Here is a 21,195-nt window from a genome sequence, read left to right on the forward strand (position 1 = left end):
TTTCTACATTAGTAGAAGGAAAGGTCCTCATATTTTTACCCCAGGAAATATGTAAATAGAAAAAATTACAGGTTACATCCAGGGGTAGTTTTAGCATTTCACATCTTTTTATTTATGTATTGAAGTTCTTCAACAATTCAGTTTGCACCCGAATCTACAATAGTTTGAAAACGTGCACAAAAACGTGAGTTTCTTCATCCTGCAAAGAATAATAAAAAATAAAATCTGATCCAGGCAAAGGAGATAGCAGGAAACTAGTGTTAATTTTAGAATCTTCCTTCAAGTTATTTTAAATGAATACCTCAAGTCTTATCCTATAAAGACATGCAATAATTGTTTTGTTTTACCCCTTGCAGCACCCTCCCACCCCTGCAGTTAAAAAAAATATTTTCTCTATTCAAATATTCCAACGTTATCAATGTTTATCTTATATCTCAATAATTTCAGAGAAAAGAAATTCATCCCTCTGGCCCGTTGTCTCCGGGTTACCATGCCCCACCCACCCTATCAGAATCCAGTACACAATAACAACACTCAAATGTCCTGAATAACGAAAACATTTAAACGGATGAAAACAGGAATGACAAAATAATTATACAGCAAATAAAAGAGGTGACAGAATTCAGTTAAAAACACTCCTCATAGTCCCTCTTCAGAGACGTTTCAATTTGTTCCTGATCTTGTCTTTCGTTACATCTTAAGAGTACATCATTTACACCCCACGTATACCCATTACCCACAATGCCTCATTTAGGAAGTTCAGCTTTAAAGAATGGTAAATATCAGTGAATTCTAACAGGAGGACTGGTGTGTATTAAATAAACAATAAATACAAATCATCAAATACAGGGAAGGAACAGTCCACAACAGCTTGTTATTATCGGGTCTTTTTTTTCTTCTTCTTCTTTTTTTAAATACATTTTCTAAGAAAAATCTGACATTAAAAAAAAACATATTCCTTTTCAGATTTTTCCAAAATGTTTCTTCCCCGGCTACCAAGGTCAAAACATAAATACACCAAAAAAATATCTTTAAAAAACTATATGCAAAGGGAATTTAACATAATAAATAAATAAAATACCTTGATGTAATTACAGCTGAGTAGGTAGGTGTTTAACCAAAGGATTGGTTTTTGCATTAACTTTATTGAGGGACCTCTCGGTAAAAAGTAGGGGGGGTTACGTCAGGTGCTGATGAAGATTCTCCATGTCAGTTGGCTGCCAGTCCAGTAGCTTCAGATGACAGCCTACATAAACATAAAAAAAACCAGAGGAGATTCAAAAACTAGCCTTTATAGCAAGCTGCTTTGATTTCCTAGTCATATTGGTCCTCTTATTCTGAACCATGACTTGGCATATCAGTAGTTCCAGCGTGTTGTCCCTCACCTGGCGTTGATCAGGTACTCAGCCAAGCTGATGCTGGCAGGGGAGCCGGTGATGGTCACCTGCCTGTCAGAAGAGCCCTCCACTGGGTTGGCAATCTTGATCTGAGCCCCGGACATCTGGCGGATCTCATTGATCTTAGCCCCCTGACGGCCAATGATGCAGCCAATCAACTTAGGCCAAGGAATGCAAGAGAGAAAGTTTCAGAATACAAGACATTTCAACCACTCTTCTCAGGAGTGAAATGGTTTTTAAACTAAAAACCCAGATAAGACAAGTATGCTACAACTAACACTAAAGAAATTCCTGAAAGATTTACATCAATCTTGGGCTGAAGTATCGAGAACAAGTAGGGAAGAGAATTCCAGAGTGGACGGGGACACTTACATCATTTGGAATGGTCAGCTCATGGGAACCAGTTTGTGCAGAAGCATCCATCCCAGCTAAAGAGAGAAAACACAAGTCAGTGCCGACAAAGACAAAATGTTGCAGAGAATGCAACAAAAATCAATAAAAATGCTTCCGGTCTCTTTTCCTCCTCTGTTGACCTACCCTGGAAACCCTGGTTGTTGGGAGCGATGGGGAAAGGGCTCTGCTGCATGGCCAGCTGGTGGAGTTTAGTAAGCTGTGGAGAGAGAGGTGGATACATGGAGAGGGAGAGATGAAGAGGAAGAGAGAGAGAAGGGTTGATGAAAGGAGAAAGACAGGAACTATAAAGCCAGGAGATACACAGGGTTATGTTCTGCATTAACACACGTATACACTACATGACCAAAAGTATGTGGACACCTACTCGTCAAACATCTCATTCCAAAATCATGGGCATTAATATAGAGTTGGTCACCCCTTTGCTGCTATAACAGCCTCCACTCTTCTGAGAAGGCTTTCTACTAGATAAGTGGTTCCCTAACTTTTCATAGGCCAGTACGTACCCCTTTCAAAACATTCAACCTCCAGCTGCGTACCCCCTCTTGCACCAGGGTCGGCGCACTCTCAAATGTTTTTTTGCCATCATTGTAAGCCCCCCCACACACACACAACGATACACTTATTAAACATAAGAATGGGTGTGAGTTTGTCACTTTCCACAATCCAAGTTGTGACAAAGAGCTCCATAACACCAGGGCACAAATAATAAATATTTTTGCTCTTTATTTAGCCATCTTACATATAAAACCGGATTTGTTCATCAAAAATTGTGAATAACTCATTGGTTAATGAGATGGGTGTGCTTGAAAGGATGCACATAACTGCAATGTTGGGTTGTATTGGAGAGAGTCTCAGTCTTAAATAATTTTCCACACAAAGTCTGTGCCTGTATTTAGTTTTCATGCTAGTGAGGGCCGATAATCCACTCTCACATATATACATGCGCACCCAGCTCACTCCGGTGCGTCGCTATATCACATTTGACATTGTCCGTAAGCTTGAGTTCATTTGCACACAACAAAAAATACAAATGATGGAAAGACCGGTGTGTTGTCCTTGTTAATGCAGACAGGGAAGAGCTCCAACTTCTTAATCATAGCCTCAATTTTGTCCCACACATTGCATATAGCTGAGAGTCCCTGTAATCCTAGATTCAGATCATTCAGGCTCTGAAAAAAAAAAAAAAAAACAGATAGGCCAGTCGTGTGAGAAACAAGTCATCATGCAAGTGGTCAGAAAACTGGAAATTGTCAGTAAAAGAACACTAAGCTTGTCTCAATTTGTTTTTTAAAAGTGTCAATACTTGATAACCAGCGCACTTCTGTACGTTATAAAAGTGTTACATGGTCGCTGCCCATATCATTGCATAATCGGTCAGGCGTTCCCTTGGCAGCAAGAGCCTCTCGGTGGATGCTGCAGAGTATCTAAGTGGCGTCGGGAGCAACTGCTTGCACCTGCGTTACCACTCTACTATGTCTCCCCGTCATGGCTTTTGCGCCATAGGTACAGATACCAACACATCTTCACCACAAAAGTCAATTTGCTGTCACAAAGCTGTCCAGCACTTTAAAAACATCCTCTCACGTTGTCCTGGTTTCCAGAAGTGGATGTCTTCCTTAATTGACCCCCCATAAACATAACAGACATATACCAGGAGCAGTGCCAGGCCAGCCACGTCTGTTGACTCATCCAGCTGTAACGCATATAATTCACTGGCTTGTACGCGAAGCAGAAATTGTTTCAAAACGTCTCCTGCCATGTCACTGATGCGTCGTGACAGTGTTGTTTGATGAAGGCATTGTCTGTATAGTTTTGGCCTTTCCCCCAGCTGTATCAGCAGCAGCAGGAAGAATCAAGTCTTCCACAATCGTATGGGCTTGCCTGTCCTAGCCACTCGGTAGCTGACCATATAAGATGCTTCTAGCCCCTTCTTATTAATGGTGTCTGTTGCTTTTCTAAGTCTTACTACTCGAAAGTCATCTTTATTCTTGATCAAAAAACTCCCGTGGTTTATTTCTCAAATCGTCATGTTTTGTTTCTAAATGTCTGCGCAAGAGTGAAGGTTTCCCACGAGAGAGTAACGGTTAGTGTCATTGGATGTTAAATATTTGACTAGGCTACCTGTATTTGACATCAGGTTGTTATTTCGCTGAACACTGGATGGTTTAATTTTATTTTTGGCAATGAAACGAGGCTATTCAGGTGAGAACAAAACCTCACTCAAATGTGTTAAAATGTCCCTTCACTGGAACTAAGGGGCCTAGCACAAACCATGAAAAACAGCCCCAGACCATTATTCATCCTCCACCAAACTTTACAGTTGGCACTACGCATAGGGGCAGCTAGCGTTCTCCTGGCATCCGTCAAACCCAGATTCGTCGGTTGGATTGTCAGATCATGAAGCGTGATTCCTCACTCAAGAAAATGTGTTTCGACTGCTTCAGAGTCCAATGGCGGAGAGCTTAACAGGTGGCATCCGATGACGGTGCCAGGGTTGAAAGTCACTGAGTTCTTCAGTAAGGCCATACTACTGCCAATGTTAGTCTATTGCGATTGAATGGCTGTATGCTCGATTTTATACACCTGTCAGCAACGGGTATGGCTGAACTAGCAGAATCCACTTATTTGAAGTGGTGTCCATATATTTGTGTCTGTGATATATAAATATTTATAAACTGGGTGGTTCGAGCACGGAATGCTGATTGGCTGACAGCCATGGTATATCAGACGTATCCCATGGGTATGACAAAACATTTATTTTTACTGCTTTAAATTACGTTGGGAACCAGTTTATAATAGCAATAAGCCCCCTCGGTGGTTTGTGGTATATGGCCAATATACCACAGCTAATGGCTATTTCCAGGTATTCCGCCTTGCACCTAAGAACAGCCCTTAGGTGCATATTGGCCACATACAACAAACACCCCCTCTGGCCTTATTGCTTAAAACACACGTCAAAAGTTTGGAACCACCTACTCATTCAAGGGTTATCCTTTATTTATTTTTTACAATTTTCTACATTGAGAATAATAGTGAAGATATCAAAACTATGAAATAACACATGGAATTTTGTAATGAAAAAGTTAAAAAATATATATATATATTTTATATTTGAGATTCTTCAAAGTAGCCACCCTTTGCCTCGATGACAATTTTGCACAGTCTTGGCAATTCTCTCAACCAGCTTCATGAGGAATGCTTTTCAAACCGTTTTGAAGAAGTTCCCACATATGCGGAGCACTAGTTGGCTGCTTTTCCTTCACTCTGCAGTCCAACTCATCCCAAACCATCTCAAATTGGGTTGAGGTCGGCTGATTGTGGAGGCCAGGTCATCTGATGCAGCACTAAATCACTTCTTGGTCAAATAGTCCTTACACAGGCTGGGGGTGTGTTGGGTCACTGTCTTGTTGAAAAACAAATGATAGTCCCAAGCGCAAACCAGATTGGATGGCAAAGCGCTGCAGAATGCTGTGGTAGCCATGCTGGTTAAGTGTGCCTTGAATTCTAAATAAAATCACAGAAAGTGTCACTAGTAAAGCACACCCACACCATCATACCTCCATGCAGAGAGTACCTACTCTGCATTTCACAAAGACAGGGCAGGTAAATAATAATACTTTTTTAAACTCAAATTTGGACTCATTAGACCAAAAGGACAGATTTCCACAGATCTAATGTCCATTGCGCTTGTTTCTTGGCCCAAGCAAGTCTATTCTTATTATTGGTATCCTTTAGTAGTGGTTTCTTTGCAGTAATTAGACCATAAAGGCCTGATTCACACAGTCTCCTCTGAACAGTTGATGATGAGATGTTTCTGTTACTTGAACTCTGTGAAGCATTTATTTGGGCTGCAATTGTTTTTGTGACTGCACTTGAAGAAACTTTAAAAGTTCTTGAAATTTTCTGCATTGACTGACCTTCATGTCTTAAAGTAATGATGGACTGTCGTTTCTTTTTGCTTATTTGAGCTCTTCTTGCCATAATATGGACTTGGTATTTTACCAAGTAGGGCTATCTTCTGTATACCACCCCTACCTTGTCACAACAAAACTGATTGGCTCAAACACATTAAGGAAAGAAAGAAATTCCACAAATTAACTTTTAACAAGGCACACCTGCTCATTGAAATGTATTCCATGTGATTACCTCATGAAGCTGGTTGAGCAAATGCCACGAGTGTGCAAAGCTGTCATCAAGGCAAAGGCTACTTTGAAGAATGTCAACTATAAAACTGATTGGTTTAACACCTTTTCAGTTACTACATGATTCCATGTGTTATTTCATAGTTGAGGTCTACACTATTATTCTACAATGTAGAAAATAATTCAAATAAAGAAAAACCTTTGAACGAGTAGGTGTCCAAAATTTGGACTGGTACATACACACACTATACCAAACATTGGGGAACACATTCCTAATATTGTCCTCAGAACAGCCACAATTCGTCGGGACATGGCTCTACAAGGTGTCGAAAGAGTTTCACAAGGATGCTGGCCCATGACTCCAATGCTTCCCAATGGCTGGGTGTCCTTTGGGTGATTGACCATTCTTGATGCAAAACGGGAAACTGTTGAGCGTGAAAAACAGCGTTGTACTTCTTGACAAACTGGTGCACCTGGCACCTACTACCATACCCCATTCAAAAGGCACTTGTAAACAAACTATAGTTTTGGCAAGTCGGTTAGGACATCTACTTTGTGCACGACAAGTAATTTTTCCAACAATTGTTTACAGGCAGATTATTTCACTGTATCACAATTCCAGTGGGTCAGAAGTTTACGTACACTAAGTTGACTGTGCCTTTAAAAATTCCAGCAAATTATGTCATGGCTTTAGAAACGCCTGTCAGGCTAATTGACATAATTTGAGTCAATTAGAGGTGCACCTGTGGATGTATTTCAAGGCCTACCTTTAAACTCAGTGCCTCTTTGCTTGACATCATGGGAAGAAAAAAAATCTAAATCAAAAGCAGAGACCTCAGATTTTTTTTCCATAGACCTCCACAAGTCTGGTTCATTCTTGTGAGCAATTTCCAAACACCTGAAGGTACCACATTCATCTGTACAAACAATAGTACGCAGGTATAAACACCATGGGACCACGCAGCTGGCATACCGCTCAGGAAGGAGACGCGTTCTGTCTCCTGGAGATCCCAGAACAACAGAAAAGGGCCTTGTGAAGATGCTGGAGGAAACAGGTACAAAAGTATCTATATCCACAGTAAAACGAGTCCTATATCGGCATAACCTGAAATCCCACTCAGCAAGGAAGAAGCCACTGTGCCAAAACCACCATGAAAGGCCAGACTACGGTTTGCAACTGCACATGGGGACAAAGATCGTACTTTTTGGAGGAATGTCCTCTGGTCTGATGAAACAAAAATAGAACTGTTTGGTCGTAATGACCATCGTTATGTTTGGAGGAAAAAGGGGAGGCTTGCAACCCGAAGAACACCATCCCAACCGTGAAGCCGGGTGGCAGCATCATGTTGTGGGGGTGCCTTGCTGCAGGAGGGACTGATGCACTTCACAAAATAGATGGCATCATGAGGCAAGGAAAATTATGTGGATATATTGAAGCAACATCTCAAGACATCAGTCAGGAAGTTAAAGCTTGGTCGCAAATGGGTCTTCCAAATGGACAATGACCCCAAGCATACTTCCAAAGTTGTGGCAAAATAGCTTAAGGACAACAAAGTCAAGATATTGGAGTGGCCATCACAAAGCCCTGACCTCAATCCTATAGAACACTTGTGGGCAGAACTGAAAAAGTGTGTGGGAGCAAGGCCTACAAACCTGACCCAGTTACATCAGCTCTGTCAGGAGGAATGGGCCAAAATTCCCCCAACTTATTTTGGGAAGCTTGTGGAAGGCTACCTGAGACATTGCTACCAAATACTAATTGAGTGTATGTAAACTTCTGACCCACTGGGAATGTGATGAAATAAATAAAAGTTGAAATAAAATCACTCTACTATTATTCTGACATTTCACATTCTTAAAATAAAGTGGTGATCCTAACTGACCTAAACTGAATTTTTTACTAGGATTAAATGTCAGGAATCGTGAAAAACGGAGTTTAAATGTATTTGGCTACGGTGTATGTAAACTTCAACTGGGGCGGCAGGGTAGCCTAGTGGTTAGAGCGTTGGGCTAGTAACCGGAAGGTTGCAAGTTCAAATCCCCGAGCTGACAAGGTACAAATCTGTCGTTCTGCCCCTGAACAGGCAGTTAACCCACTGTTCCTAGGCCGTCATTGAAAATAAGATAAGATTTGTTCTTAACTGACTTGCCTAGTTAAATTAGGGATGCACATATAAATTCTGTTCAACACCGATAAATTATTAGCGGCTCAGACTTTACACTGAAATATATGGACAAAATACTGGCTATGTAATCATCCGATACTGATATTTCTTTCGGCAATTATCAACTGATACAAAGTCTGAAATACTGTGCAGCCCCACTTCACAGCAACAGTCAAAAATGTGCAGTCAAAAAAAAAAAAATTGTGCACCTCAAAACAAAACAATAGATTGATTTGACAGTTAAGGCTAGCACCACAAACAAATTTGACAAAGCCTAATTTCAGAAATTTCCCCAAACATAATCAAGGCTGCAAAATAAATTAAACGATACACATGGCAACAAACTAAACATTTAAAAGTACCAGAAGGCCTTAGCGATGCATCACTGCAGTGCATTTACTGATTGAAACTTAAAAATGGAACTAGAGTGGTTGAAGGGGGGTACAGCATGTAAGAGAGGGTGGGTGCCATGACTACCCAGGAGGGTTGATGTGTAGATATATGGGCTCACTTACAGAATGACCTTCACTTACGTCAGGCTGTGGAATGGCGTGCTGTCCTTGGACAGCGTATGCCTGCAATGAGAAAAAAGCACTTAGGAGGGTGTGTGGGAAATGGGCACGAAAAGCACACTCACAGACTGTTAGTATCCTGGAGACCCATGGCTGTGTTTAGACAGGCAGCCCAATTCTGATCTTTTGGGCACTAATTGGTCTTTTGACCAATCAGATCGGCTCTGACAAAGATGTGATTGGTGTAAAAACTAATTAGTGGGAAAAAGAGATCAGAATTGGGCTACTGTCTAAACGCAGCTAAGTCCTTGGATGTCTGGAATGAGAACGCTATGGGGTAATTCAGACAACACCATACACAACGGACATAGGATATGGACATATGGGTGACGCATATAGCCTAGTGGTTAGAGCGTTGGGCCGGAAACTGAAAGGTTACTGACTTGCCTCGTTAAATAAAAGGTTAAATTAAAAAATACACACCCTCCAGCTAGTACTCAAACCATCTGACAGCTCAGCTACTCTACAACTACTGGAGGGGATTTCTCTCGCTTAACATAGAAACTCTGGAGGCCATTTGGCAATGGTGCTGACGTCTGCACAGTGCAGAATAACACACTACTGAAATGTAGAAACAGACTTAAAAATACAGTGTTATTCAACTTCCCTTGAACAACTGACAATGCTATCATTTAAAAAAAGGGAAAACTGACATATTAATTACAGACTAATTAGTTGATTAATTACAGATGAATAAGGTTGGTTTATTTACCTGACCTCCCGCAAATATGACAGGAGAGCCTGAGGGTTTGGGCCTGTAAGGGATGGTTACACCCTTAGGCGGAGACTGAAGAGAAACAAAATCAACCATTAGGAACTGGAAAATGTACATAAGCGGTAGTGATTTTGAAGACACTTCGAAATGTAGGACAATGATATATAAAAAAAAACATTTTAAAAATCAGGAACCTAATCAACATCTCGGTTGAAATAGAAAAATAAAACGAGACAAAAAGGGGGTAGTGCGCATTGGTTCCCATACTACTACCTCGAGCATGACGACACAGATCTGCTTGACACACTCGATGATGGACTGGGGGGTCCCTGCAATGGTGATGGCACGCTCTGTGGAGTTAGGCAACATGTCCCCTGCCACCTGTACCTGAGCTCCTGTCGACTGGAGAGAGAGAGAGAGACAGGAAGGAGGAAGGGTCAACATTAAGTGTTCAGAGTTCTCTTTAGAATATCTGGTGGCACAGTTCATCTAGAGACCGTGGGTGATCCTTTCTAATTAGCATAATAACATACCTGTGTGGGTGTACTGTACGTACCTCTCTGATCTCTTTGATCTTGCAGCCGCCCTTGCCGATGAGGGAGCCACACTGGCTGGCAGGCACAACGATGCGCAGGGTGACTGGCGGTTGGCTGGTGGCCGTGCTGTTAGTCATCGAGCTGCTGATGTCCTGTAGGGAATCGAACGGAAAAACAAGATACACTGCTGAGGATTGCTTCGGTCCAAAGGCTTGGACTTACAGATTTTTTTCTCATGATCTTTACTATGCAAAATCTGAATTGTTACATATTTTACTCTAAAATGGTGTATTGTTCATGGGTGCGTGAAAAACATTTAAATTTCTTAGTAATAGGTTTGCAGCCTGATTGAAATGTTCTATGGCTTATTTGAAATCTGTAGTTCGGAGTCAAACCTCCTCCAGCTTCTCGATGATCATGGAAAAGGCTTTAAAGATGGCGGTGGTGGGGCCTGCCAGGGTGATGATCCTCTCTGGGCAGTTCCCCTCAGAGATGTTGATACGAGCGCCACTCTGTACAAGGCAAACAGTCACGTGGACGTGACATGTTATTCATGTGTTTTCTCATTACAATGCTAAAATATTAAGATAATATATTTAATTGCATTTACACATTCAGCGCTGGCCAAAATTTGGTTGTAACATTGCAATCTGTCAACCCTCAAGCATGAGTCATCAGAATCAGTAGAAAATGTCTAGAAGTGGCCACTACTCTCAAACTTCCTTCAATACGTTAATCAATGCAATGACGGACAACTCACCTCCTCTCTCATCTTCTTCACAGACTCTCCTTTCTGCACAGAAAGCACAATGTTTAAACAACAGTCACAGCCATGAATGAAAAGTGCAAAGCAGAACAGTGAGAAACATCAGGAAGACACACTCACCTTGCCAATAATGCTTCCAACTTCCTGCAGACAAGAAAAGCAATAACACATTCAAATCAGTAATCCATCTTTTTTTATTTATTTATATTTATATATTATATATATATATATATATATACTTTACAAAAGCTTTACTCAAGAATGAAAGAACCCCATGTAGTAGTATTTTCTACTATATGAGAGTTATCCATGTAGTGTGCAATGTAAGGTTTATATTAGTCTCGCATTGCCATACCTCCAAAAACACGTTGTCGTCATGCCGCCGTTGGAGGTCTAGAGGATTTATTGCAAACATTTGATGTTTTTGAAGATTTTGATTGGACGTTACATTTCAAGAAGCTCCCGAGTGGCACAGCGAGTCTAAGGCACTGCACCTCAGTACTAGATGCGTCACTAGACCCTGGTTCGATTGCAGGCTGTATCTCAACCGGCCATAATTGGGACTCCCATAGGGTGGCGTACAATTGGCCCAGCGGCGCCCGGGTTAGGGTTTGGCCGTCATTGTAAATAAGAATTTGTTCTTAACCGACTAGCGTAGTTAAATAAAAGGTTAAAAATAAAAATAACCCTCCTCCCACACGCCTGTAGAAGGGGTGATGTGTGTTATGTGCGTCACCGTTTTCCGCCCGGGTAGTTGTTGCCTACGCTAGTGCTCGTTTCCAAGCTATCAAGTGTGGCCGACTGTCTGCGATTTATATTTATTGAAATCTCAAGTGGACTGTGCTCCGGTGACAGCTTTGTGGCTGGTTTTCTGCAAAGGGACCAGGACGACTGATCCGTGTAAAGGAAAGAATGAATGGGGCCATGTATCGTGAGAAATGCCGTGAAAACCAGCGTGCTGCAAATGTTCTGGCCCGTTCCTGTAGGTTCATGCTCTACAACATCCGCAGAGTACGACCCTGCCTCACACAGGAAGCGGCGCAGGTCCTAATCCAGGCACTTGTCATCTCCCGTCTGGATTACTGCAACTCGCTGTTGGCTGGGCTCCCTGCCTGTGCCATTAAACCCCTACAACTCATCCAGAACGCCGCAGCCCGTCTGGTGTTCAACCTTCCCAAGTTCTCTCACGTCACCCCGCTCCTCCGCTCTCTCCACTGGCTTCCAGTTGAAGCTCGCATCCGCTACAAGACCATGGTGCTTGCCTACGGAGCTGTGAGGGGAACGGCACCTCAGTACCTCCAGGCTCTGATCAGGCCCTACACCCAAACAAGGGCACTGCGTTCATCCACCTCTGGCCTGCTCGCCTCCCTACCACTGAGGAAGTACAGTTCCCGCTCAGCCCAGTCAAAACTGTTCGCTGCTCTGGCCCCCCAATGGTGGAACAAACTCCCTCACGACGCCAGGACAGCGGAGTCAATCACCACCTTCCAGAGACAGCTGAAACCCCACCTCTTTAAGGAATACCTAGGATAGGATAAAGTAATCCTTCTCACCCCCCCCCCTAAAAGATTTAGAGGCACTATTGTAAATTGGCTGTTCCACTGGATGTCATAAGGTGAATGCACCAATTTGTAAGTCACTCTGGATAAGAGCGTCTGCTAAATGACTTAAATGTAAATGTAAATATTTTTAGTCCTCATGTACTGTTGCTCCTACGTTACTGATCTGGTGCGCACCTTTGGAGCTCTGCTCAAGCATGGCATTTCACAGGAGTCTGTTACACCGGCTTCTGGCCCGTCTAGCCGATTTTTGCAATGGAACTTCCCCAGGCTTCCTGGTTCATGACGATGCTATGTTTATGCTGACTACACAGTAATGAATGAGGTGTGTGAATGGGACAACCACGGTGTAATGGTCACATCTTTTATCATCCATCTCCTGTGCACACTCACCTTTCCGTGCATAAGGAGTCTAATGGTTAGGGTGACATTAAGCCCTCCTTCAATCACACCGGTGTCCATAGTTGTTGTAGTGTCTGAAGTCTATATTTGCCAAGAAGTAGTATTTGGTCTTCAAGACAAGAGGGAGCATAGAAAAAAAAACAGAAGTGTTAAGTTACAGATGGCAAACAATTGATGAAAAAAATATATTAAAGCAAGAAACCAACCAGTACTACTGACTTACATTTTTACATTTAGTAATTTACCATTTAACAGATTCCAGAGCAACTTGCAGTTAGTCCATTCATCTTACAATAGCTAGGTGAGAACCACATTTCAATCATAATAAGTACATTTGACAGGATTTAGCGAATTTACTTATATTGGTTCTGCTAAAAACAGTGAAACTAGCTACTGAGAGAGCTGACCAGGGCATTGTTACCTAAGACTAAGTTAATCGAATAAGTGAATCCCATTGTTGAACTTGATTCATTACACCCAAAGTTCACCAACTCTGCTCATATTACAGTGTATTGATTCAGATATAGTTTAGCTAATGATTATGCAGCGAGGAAACCAGACGTAGCTACTAAGTTAGCTACATTTATTTACACCATGAAAATACATAACACTGATTTATCAAAGCCAACGTTTGCTTACTAGTTAGCTAGTACAAGTCTGTACTTAAATTACTTAATTAAGCATGGCTAAAAATGGTAAGTTCATTACTTTTGGATAACAATATTGCTCGTTATAACGGGAAAAAATGTATTTAAAAAGCCAACTGATGTTAGTTAGTTCCAGTTGCATGTATGTAACTTAGTATGATAATTAGTTAGCTAACGTTAGCTTGCCTGCTAGCAGCATTTCTAGTTAGTAACCCTAGTGACATTGGCTAGTTACCTAAAGATTTAAAACCTAAAGTTGATGAACCTATGAATGAAAGACGGTCCCTACTCAGTCTTGGTAGAATGTGGATAGCTTCATCAATAGTGCAAACTGCTCAATGGCAAGATAGAAACGGATAGTAGCAGCTAACGTAGCTAATCAAATCAGAATGAGCGCAATGCTAGCAAGCTAGCCTAGTATGTGACGATTAATCCGCTATTTTGAATGCTGCGGCCTAGGTCCTGAATCACTCAGGCGCAGTTAACTCTGTCCTTCACACTCCAAAGAAAATTGAGTAGTTAGGGCAACCTTACCCGAACAGTCCCGTGAGGTGTGTTTAGGGGGAGGGTAGAAGGGGAGAGGTTCGGGAGGGAATTTTAAAAGGATTCGGGGAAGAGGGAAGAGACGCTGCTGCTTGATCGGGCTCCACTCTCCTGCTTAGCACAAAAGACAACAAAATGAAAATCGTTCAACTTTCACCTTTAACCCGATCCTCCCCCACGATTTAACCCCGCCCACTAAAAACCTTGGCTCACGTCATAATATTTCTCAGTCGGCAAACACACTGTGGTAATGGGCACAGTCCCACACATTGGTGCTGGTAAATAGATCGATTTTTACAAGCCATTTTAGAAAATATAAAATATATATTTTGGCTGTGCTGAGTGACTATATGACGGCCATATGAACAACAAGAAACGCATTGAGCTAAGAAATATATATTTGTACTTTTCTTGCATTTTTTTGGTATCTTATTCTTTTGTTGTGAATTAACAGTAAAGAAGGGTCTTACATTTGTGTTAAAAGAGAGCAGGGAATACAATATAGGTTTGTGGCCTTATGTAGCAAAGCCACTGATGTGAGAGTAATCTCACCAGATGGCCATGCACAGTTAGCTCATTACTGGAAAAATAGCAGAGTATGTCTGGGCAAAAGCTGTTATTCAGAATGGTGTTGGACAAAGATACACAAAGGCTTCCAGATAACACTTTACAATCAGGTTCCATTTGTAAAGGGTTTATAAAAGGTTCTAATTGCGTTATTAACGGTTAATTGATCAATTGTAAATGCCTTATAAACCAGGAATAAACAGTTATATATTGCAATAGCTGGTCAGTGTTTGCCAAATAGTAATCCAATGTTTACCTCCAGTTATTAACCATTTATAAATGCACTTACAAAATCAAACCTTATGTATCATCATGCAACCTTATTTTCAATAGCTGCACAGTTGAACAATATTTATTTTCTCACTTTTGGGTGTGGTGCATTGTTCTCATCCCAGGAACAGAAGAGGTTGGTTTGAAACCGTGATGTCCTGGCAAAATGTACATCCAGAAAATATTTCAACCATCATTACCCCTCACCAGATTACCCAGCCTGGTTTCATAGACTAGACGTAATATAGTAAATGTAAATCCGGAACACTAAAATTATACTGAACAAAAATATAAACACAACATTCAACAATTTCAAAGATTTTACTGAGTTACAGTTCATATAAGGACATAAGTCAATTTAAACAAATTAATTTGGCCCTAATCTTTAGATTTCATATGACTGGGCAGGAGTGCTTCACCCACCGGGAAACCAGGTCCAGCTAATCAGAATTAGTTTTTCCTGCAGTCTGCATGCCAATTGCACGCCCCCTTAAAACTTGAGACATCTGTGGCATTGTGTTGTATGATAAAACAGAACATTTTAGAGTGGCCTTTTATTATCTGCACCGTCAAGAGCATCCAGACTGGTTGCATCATTTACATTACATTTACATTTAAGTCATTTAGCAGACGCTCTTATCCAGAGCGACTTACAAATTGGTGCATTCACCTTATGACATCCAGTGGAACAACCACTTTACAATAGTGCATCTAAATATTTTAAGGGGGAGGGGGTGAGAAGGATTACTTTATCCTATCCTAGGTATTCCTTAAAGAGGTGGGGTTTCAGGTGTCTCCGGAAGGTGGTGATTGACTCCGCTGTCCTGGCGTCGTGAGGGAGTTTGTTCCACCATTGGGGAGCCAGAGCAGCGAACAGTTTTGACTGAGCTGAGCGGGAACTGTACTTCCTCAGTGGTAGGGAGGCGAGCAGGCCAGAGGTGGATGAACGCAGTGCCCTTATTTGGGTGTAGGGCCTGATCAGAGCCTGGAGGTACTGAGGTGCCGTTCCCCTCACAGCTCCGTAGGCAAGCACCATGGTCTTGTAGCGGATGCGAGCTTCAACTGGAAGCCAGTGGAGAGAGCGGAGGAGCGGGGTGACGTGAGAGAACTTGGGAAGGTTGAACACTAGACGGGCTGCGGCGTTCTGGATGAGTTGTAGGGGTTTAATGGCACAGGCAGGGAGCCCAGCCAACAGCGAGTTGCAGTAATCCAGACGGGAGATGACAAGTGCCTGGATTAGGACCTGCGCCGCTTCCTGTGTGAGGCAGGGTCGTACTCTGCGGATGTTGTAGAGCATGAACCTACAGGAACGGGCCACCGCCTTGATGTTAGTTGAGAACGACAGTTTGTTGTCCAGGATCACGCCAAGGTTCTTAGCGCTCTGGGAGGAGGACACAATGGAGTTGTCAACCGTGATGGCGAGATCATGGAACGGGCAGTCCTTCCCCGGGAGGAAGAGCAGCTCCGTCTTGCCGAAGTTCAGCTTGAGGTGGTGATCCGTCATCCACACTGATATGTCTGCCAGACATGCAGAGATGCGATTCGCCACCTGGTCATCAGAAGGGGGAAAGGAGAAGATTAATTGTGTGTCGTCTGCATAGCAATGATAGGAGAGACCATGTGAGGTTATGACAGAGCCAAGTGACTTGGTGTATAGCGAGAATAGGAGAGGGCCTAGAACAGAGCCCTGGGGGACACCAGTGGTGAGAGCGCGTGGTGAGGAGACAGATTCTCGCCACGCCACCTGGTAGGAGCGACCTGTCAGGTAGGACGCAATCCAAGCGTGGGCCGCGCCGGAGATGCCCAACTCGTATGGTATGGTATGGTATGGTATGGTAACGTCTTGGTATATGACCGTAAGGCGTTACAAAGGGCAGTGCATACGGACCAATACATCACTGGGGCCATGCTTCCAGCCATCCAATACCTATATACTAGGCGGTGTCAGAGGAAAGCCCATAAAATTGTCAGAGACTCCAGTCACCCAAGTCATACTGTTTTATCTGCTACCGCACGGCAAGCGGTACCGGAGCTCCAAGTCTAGGACCAAAAGGCTCCTTAACAGCTTCTACCCCCAAGCCACAAGACTGCTGAACAATTAATCAAATGGGACTAATACATTGCCCCCCCCCCCCCTCCATTTGTTTTGTACACTGCTGCTACTTTCTGTTTATTATCTACCTACATGTACAAATTACCTCAACTAATCTGTACCCCCCGCACACTGACTCGGTACGAGTACCCCCCTGTATATAGCCTTGTTATTGTTATGTTATTGTGTTACTTTTACAAATTTAATTTACTTTAGCTTATTTGGAAAATATTTTCTTAACTCTTGAACTGTACTTTTGGTTAAGGTCTTGTATGTAAGCATTTCACGGTAAGGTCTACACTTGTTGTATTCGGCGCATGTGACAAATAAGGTTTGATTTTATTTGATTGTCAAAAGCAACCCACTAGTAACACAGCCACCTGGTGCAGTCAATGGCTCATTGTTCCAAAACTGTTCGCCTGTTTCTACGTCGTCAAGCCAGGACAACTTCTTCTTCGATGAGGTTTATCGGCAGTTGGCATCCAGTCTTACCTCAGGCCAACAGTCTGAAAGGATGGTGGGAGTTAACTCACACCCTGTTATAAATCAAGGACAGAACATTCAGCTCTCCCTCTCCAATGTTCACCAGAGGAATGTGCCTTTCTTTCAAGAAGACCTTTCCCACCGAAACCCTAACACATTCGAAAGCAAATACTGGAACAATATTTTTAACATAGAACGTGGGGAATGGTCAGAGGTGATCTAAATTATACTATTGTCGTTTAGTTTGTTCTTTTGTGATGTCATTGATATCATGATGTCATGTTATAAAGGAAATACTGTAACTTGGAAAGTATACCTACTACACGTACAAAGTTTCCATCTTATGCGTTGTGCATGTGTAACGGCATTCGTCTTCCTCTGACGAGGAGTATGAGAGATCGGACCGATACGCAGCGTGGTAAGTGTTTATGATATTTAATAGAACGGAACACTTAATGACAAAAAACAACAAGAGAACGAAAATGAAACCGAAACAGTTCTGTCTGGTGCAGATACACAAAACAGAAAATAATCACCCACAAAACACAGGTGGGAAAAGGCTACCTAAGTATGATTCTCAATCAGAGACAACGAACGACACCTGCCTCTGATTTAGAAGCATACCAGGCCAAACACGTAGAAAATATAACATAGAAAAAAGAACATAGACAACCCACCCCAACTCACGCCCTGACCAACCTAACACAAAGACATAAAAAGAAACTAAGGTCAGAATGTGACAGTATGAAATATGAAAAATTATGAAAGTGTTTTTGTTAAGAGAGGGACATGATTTTAGGAGCTATAAGCGATAATTGTTTAACATAAACTTTGCACATTGACAAGTCATGCCCCTGAGTGAGGTCAGAATTTGTCAGCCTGGTGGAACTGCTATTTCGAACAAACTGTATGAAATGATGGGTTACACTGAACACTGAAAAAATAAATAAAACGTCAAACGAACAGTCCTGAATGGTGCTGGAAAAACACTGAACAGAAAATAAACACCCACGAAACCCAGGTGGAAAAAGGCTACCTAAGTATGATTCTCAATCAGAGACAACTAACGACACATGCATCTGATTGAGAACCATACTAGGCCGAACACAAAAACCAACATAGAAAAACAAACATACACTGCCCACCCCAACTCACGCCCTGACCATACTAAAACAAAGATAAAACAAAGGAACTAAGGTCAGAACGTGACACAATGCTACACATTCCTTTGTCTCATGCCCTTATGCACATGTCCCAGACCTAAGAACCTCCCTTCTACACACTGCTGCCACATGCCCATAAGCTTGACACCTATAACAACACAATGTATTTGGCACACAAGCTCGTACTGGATAACTGAAATATCCTAACTTAACTTTGTTGAGCAGAGACTCAACATCTAAACTCAAAAGAACAGTCAATGAGGCTTCTGATTCATCACATACCACGTCTGTGTCACATCAAACTAGGAGCAGCAAAAACAAAGGGAATCTTTCCCTTCAATTGGTCTTCTTTCACATTTACTGCTACCCTAGTAATCACTCCTTTCAATGGTACCCTGTTCTTGAGTGAAAAATAAGTCAAATTTCCTGTCCCAATTCTTTAGGCGCAAAGCGCCTGCTCCCTCTGGCCAGTAGAAACACAAACACACAAGACCACTTCAGGTATCTTTACCGATTCCACAGCACCCAACTTCGTTTTCACCCACACTGAAACCACAAATGGATCAGCCAAAAGGCAGGGATCCACTTTCTCCAAAAATGTCACTCCTAGCATCACAGACTCATCTTTATCCTGACCATCAGTGCAAGCCTCTGGCTCCAAGGACTTTACCATTTCCGATAATCCGCTTTCATTCACATACACTTATTATTAATTATATGTCTGCTTATGATAATATAGTACTTCTCCTAACATGCATCTCGTTGTTGCCCTTTCAAGGGACGCTGATTTCTCTCATCCAGTGACAGGTCTCCAAAACTACGACACTCACAATGTTCCATTTGTTCTTTTTGTATGTTTTTATGGTGCGCGTGTGTTGGAGATAAAATTGAATAGATTTTATCTAAAATTTCCAAATGTTATTGTGTTACAGCTCGTATTTAAAATGGATTAAATATATATTTTTTGTCACTGGCCTACACACAATAGCCCACAATGTCAAAGTGGAATTATGTTTCTCGAAATGTTTACAATTTAATTAAACCATTTAAACTGAAATGTCTAAAGTCAGTAAATAATCAACCCCCTTTTTATGGCAAACCTAAATAAATTCAGGAGTACAAATTTGCTTAATAAGTTGTATGGTGTTAAACATTATTTTTGAATGACTACATCATCTCTGTACCCCACACATACAATTATCTGTTATCAGTGAATTTCAAACACAGATTCAAAAACCAGGTAGGTTTTTCAATGACTCGCAAAGAAGGGCACCTATTGGTAGATGGGTAAAATTGAAACTGGCAGACATTGAATGTCGCTTTGAGCACGGTGAATGTATTAATTGCACTTTGTATGGTGTATCAATACACCCAGTCACTACAAAGATACAGGCGTACTTCCTACCTCAGTTACCGGAGAAGAAGGAAGTCACTCTGGCATTTCACCATGAGGCCAATGTTGACTTTTAAACAATTACAGAGTTTAATGGCTGTGATAGTAGAGAACTGAGGACGGATCAACAACATTGTAGTTATTCCACAATTCTAACCATATTGTCAGGGTGAAAAGAAGGGAGTCTGTACAGAATACAAATATTCCAAAACATGCATCCTGTTTGCAACAAGGCACTAAAGTAATAATGTAAGAAATGTGGCAAAACAATTAACTTTTTGTCCTGAATCCAAAGTGTTATGTTCTGGGCAAATCCAATACATCACATTACTGAGTACCACTCTCCATATTTTAAAGCATAGTGGTGACTGCATCATGTTATGGGTATGCTTGTAATCATTAAGGACTGGGGAGTTTTTCAGGATAAAAAAAGGAATGAAGCTAAGCAAAAGCAAAATCCTAGAGAAAAACCTGGTTCAGTCTGCTTTCCACCAGACACTGGGAGATGAATTCACCTTTCAGCAGGACAATAACCTAAAACACAAGACCAAATCCACACTGGTGTTGCTTACCAAGAAGACAGTGAATGTTCCTGAGTTGCTGAGTTACAGTTTTGACTAAAATCTACTTGAAAATGGTTGTCTAGCAATGATCAACAACCAATTAGACAGAGCTTGAAATATATTTAAAAAAGAGACATACCCAGAAAGACTCAGCTGTGATAGGTGTCAAAGGTGCTTCGACAAAGTACTGACTCAGGGTTGTGAATACTTATGTAAATGAGACATGTCTCTCTTTCATTTTCAATAAATGAGCAAAAATGTCTAAAAACATGTTTTCATTTTGTTATTATGGGGTATTTTGTGTAGATGGGTGAATTTTTTACAAATATTTAATACATGTTTTATTCAGGCTGTAACACAACAAGATATGGAATAAGTCAAGGGATAAGCATACTTTCTGAAGGCACTGTAGATACCACCCACTTGCTTGACTCCCCTTCATTTTCATATTGGATCAAGAAATACGTAAATAAATAAATAAATAATATAAATTAATAAAATGAAAGATAGTGGGATTAATTATTTAAATAATTATTTATCTATTTATGTGTGCATTTATGTATGTATTAATGTATTTATATATTTCTGTGTGCATTTATTTACGTATTAATTTATTTCTAATTAAGGCAGATTTGGTCCTCCAAGATCATCTCAAGATCTAAAGCCATATTATTGGCATGGTTCGCTGGTTTCTGAAAAATTCCCCCGACTTTATGAGATCTGCCCGTCTGTGAAACACGCTTGTAAAAAAAGACGACCATGTTGTGTTGACAGTGACATCATGATGTGACAGTGCGTCATGAAGA

The 21,195-nt window shown here is 41.5% G+C and overlaps 1 protein-coding gene across 4 annotated transcripts; it reads right to left on the reverse strand.

The window, feature by feature from the left end:
* Positions 1–85: 85 nt before the first annotated feature.
* On the reverse strand, positions 86–14,008 carry LOC124031740 (poly(rC)-binding protein 2-like). Of its 4 annotated transcripts, none has more exons than XM_046343357.1 (13): positions 13,850–14,008; positions 12,660–12,777; positions 10,828–10,851; positions 10,702–10,734; positions 10,337–10,453; positions 9,962–10,093; positions 9,679–9,807; positions 9,403–9,477; positions 8,652–8,693; positions 1,935–2,007; positions 1,770–1,825; positions 1,386–1,555; positions 86–1,246 (listed from the first exon to the last, which is right to left on the reverse strand). In XM_046343357.1, exons 2-13 carry the CDS (start codon positions 12,726–12,728, stop codon positions 1,210–1,212), a joined length of 957 nt encoding a protein of 318 aa, XP_046199313.1. In that variant the 5' UTR covers positions 12,729–12,777; positions 13,850–14,008; the 3' UTR covers positions 86–1,209. The 4 variants fall into 4 exon arrangements, with proteins under 4 accessions (XP_046199313.1, XP_046199311.1, XP_046199312.1 ...); XM_046343355.1 differs by having other exon boundaries at positions 8,634–8,693; XM_046343356.1 differs by having other exon boundaries at positions 9,676–9,807.
* Positions 14,009–21,195: the final 7,187 nt, after the last annotated feature.

This window comes from Oncorhynchus gorbuscha, linkage group LG03 (assembly GCF_021184085.1).
Source record: "Oncorhynchus gorbuscha isolate QuinsamMale2020 ecotype Even-year linkage group LG03, OgorEven_v1.0, whole genome shotgun sequence".
Lineage (NCBI taxonomy): Eukaryota > Metazoa > Chordata > Actinopteri > Salmoniformes > Salmonidae > Oncorhynchus > Oncorhynchus gorbuscha.